Source organism: Abrus precatorius, unplaced genomic scaffold (assembly GCF_003935025.1).
Source record: "Abrus precatorius isolate BTA unplaced genomic scaffold, Abrus_2018 Scaffold6, whole genome shotgun sequence".
NCBI lineage: Eukaryota > Viridiplantae > Streptophyta > Magnoliopsida > Fabales > Fabaceae > Abrus > Abrus precatorius.
In genome coordinates, this window is record NW_020874406.1 from 4,861,656 (window position 1) to 4,873,050 (window position 11,395).

The 11,395-nt window shown below is 31.6% G+C and overlaps 1 protein-coding gene across 1 annotated transcript; it reads right to left on the bottom strand.

The window, feature by feature from the left end:
• Positions 1 to 1,940: 1,940 nt before the first annotated feature.
• Positions 1,941 to 10,069, bottom strand: LOC113869269. Its single transcript, XM_027505511.1, has 6 exons — positions 9,486 to 10,069; positions 9,228 to 9,326; positions 8,321 to 8,498; positions 3,633 to 3,730; positions 2,683 to 2,744; positions 1,941 to 2,375 (listed from the first exon to the last, which is right to left on the bottom strand). The coding sequence occupies exons 1-6, from the start codon at positions 9,939 to 9,941 to the stop codon at positions 2,252 to 2,254; spliced, it is 1,017 nt and encodes a 338-aa protein (XP_027361312.1). The 5' UTR covers positions 9,942 to 10,069; the 3' UTR covers positions 1,941 to 2,251.
• Positions 10,070 to 11,395: the final 1,326 nt, after the last annotated feature.

Below are 11,395 nucleotides of genomic sequence, written 5' to 3' on the forward strand. Positions count from 1 at the left end.
TATGACTTGCATAAAAGAAAACCATAGTACCAAGTTTTGTAGACTTAAATCAGCCCTTATGTCATACTTTCTCGGGCTTTGGGGACTAGTGTACTGGATAAGATATTTTACTCGGTCACTATGACGAAAGAAGGGATCTAAATACTCCTTCGGCCTAGGAGGACGAACACCCATCCAGTAAAGATTAAGATAACTTAGAAACGATTAAACAAGATTAAAGCAGATAACCATTAATTTAATTAAACAGAAGGTTTAAGACAGGGCTGAGTCATGAAACCCATTAGCCCAAAATATTGTCTATAAAAGGAAAATAAGAAGTACAGGTAAAGGGTTGACTTTTAAAATAATAAATAGTATTTATTGCCTAAACTGATGTCTAACTTTATCATCGAAGTGTCTTTTGTAGATACCATCCCCACGTCATATAGAGAAGGGTATGACATACTTACAAGAACATCACAAAGTAAGACAGAAGAAGAGATTATCGAAGACCGTTGTATCCTGTACAAGAACAATTAATTTTCTTAATTTAATTGAAAATAACAAAATATCAAAGTAAGTTTTTTTAAAATTCATTTCTTTTACCCAAAAACAAAAAAGAAAATATTTCTTGCACACCATTTATTCCTTTGATTCACATTTAAAATTTTAAAAAATGTCTTCTTCCTAAAATTGTGTTTTTTAATTTTAAAAAATAAAAAATAAATTTCTTTAAAAATTATGTCTTCTTTCAAATAAAAAATAAAAATATATTTTTTATAATTAATTAGAATAATGAAAATATGAATTATTATTTTTTGGAGTAAAATAAATATTTCTAAAGTTAGAATAATTTTTTACAATTAATTAAAAAGTAATTACTTTATTTAACATATGTCATAAAGTACTGTTACCTTTTCTTGTAGATTAACAACTCTTAAACTCAAATTTAATTTTGAAGTTTTTTTAATTATAACTTTTTTTTTATAAACTTTAATTATGACTTTGTCATCATTTTTTTTTAACTAATTAAAATTATTTTTTACCTTTCCTTTTTCTCTACGTGACTATGTGGTCTCATCTCACTTTGATCCAATTGCAACACTTTCTTTTTGCTTTTGTTATATTTTGACCTTTTACATCTATTAGAGTTAGATTTATCTTAGATATGTATCAGATGTTTTAGTATTGATATTTTAAGATTCTTGAATTATATCGGATGTGGTTAAATTATAGACTAAGGCTCATACTTAGTATTGACATAATTAAGTAGTAAAATGGAACAAATTATTTCTATAAATTATTAACTTATACTTTTTTATTTTTTTAAAAATTCTCTCACTTACCATCTCCATAACTTAAGGAATATAGGTTGCTTTTAACTAATAAAAGATGCTTTATTTAAATTTTATATTAATTTTTTCTCCGATAAGAACTTATCTAAAATTTTTCCCAAATTAAACTTAATTCTAATAGGTTATTAATTTTTGAGATGATGAAGTTACAAATAAAAAAATTGTGCCAAAATTTTAACAAATGTCAGATTGCTTAATAAAAAAAAAAATTCATATACTTATTTATAAATAGACTTAACAGATTAAGCAATGTTTTCAAGTTTAATTTTGCCTGTGCACCGGTTACGGGCTTAACGTTCCTTTTCTCTGTATGCTCTTCCAAATGCACCCTTTAAGTGAACAAATACAAAATATATAAATAAATAATTTACGCTAACGCTTCAAAATATAGTTCATCAACGTTTATATACTCCTTAATTCAAGAAAGGCTGTGGAGACATTGTTCAACAATACAAAAACAAACAAAAAATGATTAAGGATTAATGTTAGTAAATATTTTAGTTTGAAGCGTATTTCAATAATATATTTTACCTTCGGCGTTCTCATATTATCTCACCACTAGGGGTGTCTGGTATACACTCTGTTGAAGACTTGAAGCGCGGTACCAAATGAACATATTTGATTCTATATCTATACCCGAATGTATCTTATAATAATTTTGTTAGTTCAATTTTTACACTCTAAATATCAATGCCGCTAAAAGTGACCTGAAGATAGTTATGACAAAAATATCAAGCATGCATGAGGGATTTTGAAAGTAAGTAACAAGTTGCACCGAAAAGAGCAAGTAAAAGGTTATGAAAATCACTGCCCTTCCTCGGAAATTTTGTCTTTTGGATGGAAGACGATGATGGTGTTTTCAGCATCATGTCATTCTTTAATCTCCTCCTATGCTAAATACTGAAATATGACTTGCTTTAAGAGGCCTCGGATGAAGCCTCACTTGCATCTTCTGAATCTGAATCATCAACCATCTTCTCAAGTGCATCTAGATTGCCAGCTTCAGAGACGGTGTGGATTCTGAGTTTGTCAGCATCTTCACTGAGAAAGAAAGTCAAGAAATAGTTTATCTTAGCATGTACGACAGTGTTTTTAATCCTGTTTTGTCATTCTGAAAGCAAAGAGTTTTTTTTATATCAAAGAAAAAGATATCAAATGGACTTCTTAGCATGATGCTAAACATTCGTAGCATCTGGCATCTTTAATGTGAGAGCTATATTCAAACTCCTAAGCAACGAAAGAATAGTAAGTAAAAAAAAATGTATGAGCATGGGTTCTCATTTTTTATTCAACCATTTTACCAGTGTGAACCAAAACAACACAGTAAAAGCAAGCAGATTGTGCATACTCTGTAACCCCGAAGATTTCCTTGACAACTAAGGAGCTATCTCTTGAACAGAACTCTGGCAGCTGGAATCAGAATAATAGGAGAAAAATTTAATCAAGTCATACATTAAACTCATAACAGAACAATTACAAGTATGTCATTAAATGCCAATGCACAAGACTCCAAGTTTGAACGACCTCAAAGTCACAAGGCAACAACCTTACCATTGATTGCGCCAAGGCCCACCCTCCCAAGAGCCTTTTTACATTAAAAAATTGAAAAGATAAAGTATTAGGAAACTATGAAGTAGCAAACAATTACATAAATAAAACCCAAGAGTTAAATACCATATTTCTTCCGACGACCATAAATAAAACCATTCCTTCCCAAAATTAACCAGGTGCAACCTTTTGAGTGTTTCCCGGGGTTGTTTGAAAGGGGACTTTTTTAAGGAAAAGGGAGGGGAGGATGATTTTTTTTTATTTTTAAATTAAGAGAATTATATGTAATTTGTGATAATAAATAAATGATAAATACATTAATTTTATACTAATATATCATTTTGTTATTTTTTATTTTGAAAAACTATCAAATTAAAATATGTTTATTTAAAATAGAAATTTTGGCCTCCTCTGCCTTTCCCCACAAAACCCCTTTCTCAAACAACCACAAAAAAAATTTTAAAACTGAAAAAAAAAAAAATACAGAAACAATTTCTCCTGTAATATTGCAACACTTAATTTCAGTATTACAGAACCAAAAAAGGTTATTGTACCAAAGGAACTTAAAAGCAATTAGTTTGTTTGCATAAGCTTTTTTTAATAATTATTTTTAAAAGCTCTCACAACACTGAAAAAAAATAAGCAATTATTTTCTCAAAATAAGCCAAATCAGACATGCACTTAATGTATTTTACATACTGAAAGAGATGAACAGAATTTGTATCAAATTGACTGCTTATGTTCACTTACCTCGGACAGATAGAAGACCTTTCCAAAAAGGGTCTGCACAGCCAGTTTTCTCTTGAAACCCTTTTCAGAATAACCTGCTTTGTCCATCACAACAGGGCCTAAAAATCATTTAAATGTAATACAGTTAGGGAATAGAAATGATACGGTCCTCACTTAAAAAGCATCATTAATTAAATTTGCAAAAAATGTTTTCACACATTGAATGAGAAAAAGAAGTTAGAGGAAAGGGGAGAGACCAGTTCTCTCTCACATCGTTAATACCTGCCCTTCCTGACTTTCAAGTTGCTATTATTTAAAAGCATGTCAGTTTCAAAATAGCTTTAATAGTATCAACAAACAAATTCAGAAGACAGGGTCATATAGCCCCTCAAGGATGCTTCTACTGAGAAAAAGCACTCTCAATATGACAGCATTACAACTTCACATTAAGAAATAATTCAAATTGGAAATTCAAACCATGCTTCTAGGACTAGACAGCAAAGATACACCAAAGATGTAAAACATGATGCTAAAGCAACTAAAAAAAATTACCACAAACATATACATTAAAGCAAGCTAATTGATGAGAAAGAATCATGGCATGTAATCAATTGTGATATTTCTTGTCATACTCAAGATGTGTCATAAAGCAGATGCACAAATGGAGAATAGGGATAAGGGAAATAGACAGCCTGATAGAGAACCAAGTTCAGAACATAGCCCAAAGTATGAAGCGGTGGATCAACTATTGGACCTTGGGCCAAAGATCAAATTCTGGAAAGTATATTCCAGGTGGAAGCCACCAGGGGTAAACCACATCAGTGGTGCTGATGTGGATTAGTTAGTTAGAAGGAGATTATTAAGGGAGAGGTAGGGGAAAGGTTTGAGGTAGGCCAGTACATATGAAGTGTTTGAAGCGTTGTCTTTGTTTTCTGATTTAATAATACTAAAAACTATTGCAGGATTCTATCATGTGGTCTAACCTTCCAGATCCAACATCAGGCTGCCAAAACCAACTAATAAATGGAGGGAATGGAAGCCCATCTTGCTAATATCAAACCCCGTCTAGAGTCCTCAATTGAGGGGTTGCAAAATTCTCTGTGCATCCCTAGACAAGTTAACAGCCCCAAGACTAGCAAGCAATGCAGCAACTTTTCTTATGGGAATTGAGTAAAATTAGTGGCAAACAGGGGGCAATGAAGAACATCAACACCGCTGCTCAATCCCATGAAGAAAAGTATGGATGAATTTTGCTTATTAGTGAAGAAGGTTAATTTACCAAGGTTTTCTTGTATAGATCCAGTGGGATGGATTTCACAAGAAGAAATGTATTTTGAAAATCACAACACTAATGATGCAATGAGGATTAAATTAACTCGATTGTGTATGGAGCATAGTAGTCAATCACGGATAGCGGTGCAGAACAACCCCAAAAACGCTATAGCAGGATAGCAGATAGCGGAATGACTACTATTTTAGATATTTTAAATATACCTAGTATAAATTAAGCTACACACGTATATATGCTGAGAAGGAAATCAAAAAACAAAGAAGGAAAATAGAGCAAATCACCAGAGCAATAGAATCAAATTAGAGAGGAAAAAGAACAGAGAAGGAAAATAGAACAAAGAGAATGTTTAGTCACCGGAAAATGTGTAGGTTCGTTGGTAAGTCCGGAGATGTATAAGATGACTAGAAAATGTCTGGGTGATGTCGGAAGGTTCACTGGACTTGAAAGAAATGACTGAAAACAGTTTGGGTCACGTCAGAGGCTTCACCGGAGATGAAGATGACCAGAAATGCTTTGTCACATCAAAAGTCTCGTCAGAGAGGAAGAAAGACATTAGGAGCAGTGGAATTGCAAAGAATAGAGATAAAAAAACAGAATGAAGGAGAACTGAAAGATGAGAATGAAAAGCTTAGGGCTCGCAAGGGAGGGAGGGATAAGATATCAAAAACTAAGAGAGGGACGAAATCCCAAGATTGCCCCCTTAAAAGTCGCCAACATTAAGAAATAGAGGGACAAATCAGGAATTTCAGTGCAAATGGAATAGCAGCTGCAACGGCTGCGATTTCCCCTGTTTTTTGCCACAATTTGTGGCACAATGACCACTCCTTTGAAACACGACTGAGTCTCCATAGCAAACACCTGCCACTCTACTCCACCGCGATAGAGGCTGCTATTGACTATTATGGTATGGAGGATTATATACACAATCTAGCGGGATGGATTTCACAAGCACAAATGTATTTTGAACAGATTTTATGTGCCTTGAGAACTGTACCTCAACTAACTGTTTGAACTTTGAACTGTTGAAAGTTGAAACACCTTGAGTGCCTCAGATTTTTGTTTAAGCAGATAGATCCACTAATATTGTGTACATGTATTAACAAATGTTATATAATAGGTGTATCCTCTAGCCAATAAAACAGGGGTTGGGCCCCATATGTCACTGAAATTGAGTTACAAAGGTTCATCGTAAGTTGCACTAGAACAAATAGAAGGTAAGCAATGAATCTTGCCCATACAACATGCAGTACAAAAATTCAATGGCTCTTTATTCATAATTGATGTATTACAGAGTTGAAGAATTGACTTAAGTGCTTAGGATGAAATTAAAAGTATCATTATTATTGAGTGATACATCATTTTAGTCCTTGACATTATAGGTATCCATCAATTTAGTCCTTAAAATTATGAAAAAGAATTTTTAATCCTTGAAATTATAAGAAATCAATCATTTTAGTTCCTAAAATTATGTGTGTGTGTGTGTCAATTTAGTCCTTAAAATTATGGAAAAGAATTCATATATGTGTGTGCATGTGAACTAAAATGATTGATTTCATAATTTCAAGGACTAATTGTTTGATACTTATAATTTTAGGGACATTACTCCATTATTATCTCTAGCAAACTGGATCATATTGACTAAATTTTTTATGATAGAGGAAACAAGGAAAAGATTATGAAGAATAACATTGTGTTTGGTTGCAGTGGTGACTTGAACTAAGAATTGCCAAGAGTAACAATAGTAAAACCTTGTCCATTGGCGATTTGGACTTAATCTTTTCCCTGAAATGGAACACTATTTTGAAGATTTGCTGGATTGGAGTGACATGATGTGTGGCACTAGAATAAAAATACCAACCCTGAATTACTGTCTCTATTGGTGCAGCTAGAAAGGCATGGGGACAACAAGATGAACCAGGAGGCAAGGATGCTGGTCCAATAGAAATGTGAGGTAAGTAGAAAGGATGCAACTGGTGTGAAGAGGAATATGTAGACATAGGAGTGCTAGGCCTTGGAAAGTTGATCTATGGATAGGCTCAAAATTGAGGTGTTGTGTAGGTATGCGTATGATCCAATTGATGATAGCATGAGAATGCATCGTGACCAAATTTGTGACAAACTGACTTTGTATCAAGCCTTGAGAAAAGCATCCACACCCTCTACCTGTATGCTGTCCAAACCTCTGCCACTGCAATCATATCTATGAGGAACTTGTCAAGGACAGGATCAAACACACCTTGCTGTGAAGATTGAGAGGGTTCCAAGGGCAAAATATTGCTCTAGGAATTGTGAACTGGATTATATATAGATCCATGATTATCAATAGCAGGCTATAGTGGCACTATAGCAGAGCGGAGCAGCCATATAAAATTTGAATAGCAGAGCGGTTTTGAATAGCGGCTGTAGAGGCCACAATAGTGGCCAAAATAGCAGCCATAGTGCTGCCACTGCATTGCTAGAGTGAAACTTTTCAAAAAAAAAATTATTTTTGCCCTAAAAAATCACTGGTTTGGGGATTTTTTTTACTTTTATTGTTATTTACTTGTATGTTTTGCCTAAGAACTATGACTTCTTATTTTTAATTATGAATATGTCATGGATTTTGATTTTTCTTTTATAAATCTTTTAGCATATATATATATAGTATAAATTATTTAATTCATATATAAAATTTCTAAATAGCAGTCATTCCGCTATGCACTATCCCACTATAACATTTTTGGCATTGGCTGCTACACACCGCTATCCAAGATTGATAACTATGCATAGATCCTAGGTCTGCAGTTTGTGCTATATTGATCAAGAAAGTATCAAAAACCAAAGCTTGGCAATTCTTCTCTAGTTGAGTTTCATTCATGAACTAGCAGAAAAGCTTCAAGCTCATTTGTAGTATGTAGTTCTAATCTACTTGTGACAGTGATTACTGGTTACATATACATCATAATCATTGAGAAGGCCATCAAGTATAGCATCAACTTGGATTCAAGGAAGCACAAGATCACCAATAGCAATTAAGGAATCAATCATGTTTTGATTCCCAGAAGGTACTCAGAGATTGAACAAGTGCCTTTCTTGGTATTACACAGTTCTAACCGTGTCTGTGTCTGTGTTTGTGTTTGTGTTTGTGTCTATGTCAAAGTCCATGCTCCATCTCTACTTGCACAATATAAGAATTTTCTTCAACAACAAATTTATACTTAAATTCATTGCCAAATATGTCAAAGAAAAATCAAATAATCAAATTAATCTTCTGCAGTTATTTCATGGTCAAGTCACCTATATATTAGACTGCTTACAAGTAACATCAATTATAGCAAGCAGCCGGGAAGGAAACGAAAACAATTAAGAATAGCTTTTGTTTTGAATGTATGCAGCAGTGCTCAAATAAATATATTGTCCAATGTTAAAATTACATTACCTTTGTCCCGCACAATTCGTCGTGAAATTTCATTCAGAATCGCAGCAACTTGTGAATCAGTCAACATAGAAGCTTTCCTTAGCTGAATTAAATCAGCTACTAAGTCAGGGTTGAATGGTTTCTCATTCAGGGCATACCGGATATACTTGCGCAAAATTCCTTCCAAATCAAAACCTGTCTGGATATGAATTTGCGGTTGTTACTATGAATCTTATTGCACATATTCCCAAGCACACAAAGGTATAGGAATTAAAACATGATATCAACTGTAATGAAGCATGGATTCCAGGCAGTTGATAAGCATGGCACTGATACAGAAACAAACCAAAATCTAGAACAAATAGTAGCAAAAACAATCATAACAGAGATATTTATACATTAATATGTGAGAGAAAACACAATGGTTCTATTGCAATTCATAAGCAATTCCACATGTGCAAAGCACAAATAAAAGAGAAGGATAATGTCTTGATTATTTAAAAATCCACACAAGTTATCCTCATGCAGAATGGCAGTATCACAAAATTTGGCGTCAATTAATCGTTGATTCTGAAAATGAAATTTACCATAGGCATAATTCCCGTGATAATCTAGTATTTTACTGAATCGTGTTTTTTTCTCTTTCGTGCTTGTGTTCTGTTTTTTATACCACCTTAGATTTATGTTTAAATATGTTTGTTGTACATTACTGGTTACTAACTGTTTATGAGATAAAGACTTAATTTTTGTTTGCTGTGATTACTACTGCAATCAGCTTCTCTTGAAAATTCTTTCACGGTAGAAACCAACATACTCGGGAAACAATCATGATTCTCAACAGTTATCAGAGGAAAATTCGATTCAACAACTATCAATGACCATATGACTTAGTGTTTAATGGAAATGTGTGTAGGATCATGCACCTCACCTTATTCTCAATTTCCTTGAGAGCATCAAACTTAACTTCATCACTTCCTTTTCGAAGTAAATCATCCAACGACTTCAATAGCGTGGCATTTTTACTGACCTGGAAAACGTTATATATATATGTATATATATAATTACCTTAATCCAACTCAACAAAGATTTGCAAAAGACCCTAAGGCCTAATAACGCGAACGAATTACAGTAAAAGATGGAGCAAAGAAAATGTTGGATTTGTGTGAATAACGAACAAGGGACAGACCAGTCTGCGGCGTTTTGCTTTGGGAGAAGTGAATTTTTTGACGGTCTTGACAAAGGCAATGACGAAAGTGAGGCCAGCGTATGCAAGAGGAATGGCGAGAATCCAAGGCAAGGGGGTGGGACCCACTCTAGGTCCGGGAATGGCTTGGGTAACCGAGCCAGTGAACTCGACCAGGTCCAAAGCCTTTTCCTGAATCCATGGCAGCTCCTCTTCCACTTCCACCTCCATTTCCTTATCTTTTGAAGAAACAGGGTTCTTCTTGGAATTGCTAGTGTCGTTTGAGCTCGACGCTGCAGCGAAGCACGTTGTCGTTGAAGAAAATAACAGTGGCTGTTTTTGAATCAGAACAGCAGGAAACGGCGACGTTCTGCAATTAGTTGTTGAATGAAAAGGGATTGCAGAAACCTTTCTGAGTGGCAGAATCTGACAGGCAAGAGAACACGAAGAAACAGCCATTTGATGGATTTGAGGGAATCAAAGGGACAATGCCTCTTCCTCCACCCTCTAATCCCAATCCTCTTCTTGCACCCGCTATTAGGTTCCCCTGTTTGCTTGTGCTTTTTTCTGTTGCCTTTTTTAAAATCATTTCAATTATTAAGTGTAGGAACGTAAATCAACTCAGTTACACCTAAATTTATTTATTTAATTAATGTTTAAATATTATTTGACACAAAATTTATTTTTCTATTTGATTTCTATAAAAAAAAATTATGAATTCTTAAATAAAAATATTTTATAAAATAGTCTTTGTTTGTATAATTTTATTATTCTATATTTAAACCTATTATTTAATTATAATTTTTGTATATAACACATTCTTTGTTCTGCTACTTATATAAAATAATAATAAATTATACAAATAATATATATATATATATATATATATATATAAATGTGTTACATGTAGAGACAATAATAAAAAATGTATTATATATAAAAAATAAAAATAAAATATATTATATATAAAGATAAAAATAAAACTTGCCATCAAGTAAATTAAAAGAAAATATTATGATTTTTACAACATATAATAAAAGATGAGTAGTTTATTAACTTTAAATAATATAATTATAAATTAACATGAAAATTAAAATATTTTGCGTCATACTATTAGGAATTATTAAAAATATTATTTAAAAATAAAATTTATATATAATATATTAAATATTTTTATATTTTTTAATTAAACTTAGAGACTATTGTTTAAAAGATTATATTTAAAATTTTTATAAAATAAATAATTCATCGTAATTATATTTAAAAGTAGAAATGTAAATGAGTTGAATTAAATTAAAATACATAAAGTTAAAAAAATTCAAGTTTTGTGTGATTTAATTAAATTTTTTAAAATATAGACTTAATTCGATAATTATAATTATATATATATATATATATATATATTTTGTAAGTCTTGAATAATTTTTTCATCAATTTGATATTTAATAAATATTTTTATATTAAAATTTAAAATATAATAATAAAATTCAATTTATCAACATTAAGATAAGATAAGTGTTTTAGAAAATAATTATAAAAATAGTATATTTCTTTAAAAATTATATTCATTTATTTAAAATACAACTTTTGAGAAGTAAAATATACACATAATAATAATAATAATAATTATTATTATTATTATTATTATTTTAAATAAATATAATAAATCAAATTATAATAATTAAAGTATGTAAATATGTGTTTGCATGCAAGTTATTAATGTCAAGTTTGCAAAGTTTAAGTTTGATTCATTTAAATATTTGAGTTTAATTTTAAGCTTTAGTTTATTTGTTTAATTAAATAATCAAACTTAACTAAGTATTTGATAATTCAAGTTCAAATAGTTCATGAATAACTCAACTCACTTACATTCTTTCTAAAATGTATGAAAAAATTTAATTATAAATATTAAT

Bases quoted from the DNA above. Each gene is read 5' to 3' on its own strand.
- LOC113869269 (XM_027505511.1), bottom strand. From the start codon at position 9,941: ATGGCTGTTTCTTCGTGTTCTCTTGCCTGTCAGATTCTGCCACTCAGA. The intron at 8,499-9,227 runs GTGAGGTGCATG...ATTCATATCCAG, and splicing joins TCAAGGAAATTGAGAATAAG to ACAGGTTTTGATTTGGAAGG. The intron at 3,731-8,320 runs GTAATGTAATTT...AATGATTTTTAG, and splicing joins ACGAATTGTGCGGGACAAAG to GCCCTGTTGTGATGGACAAA.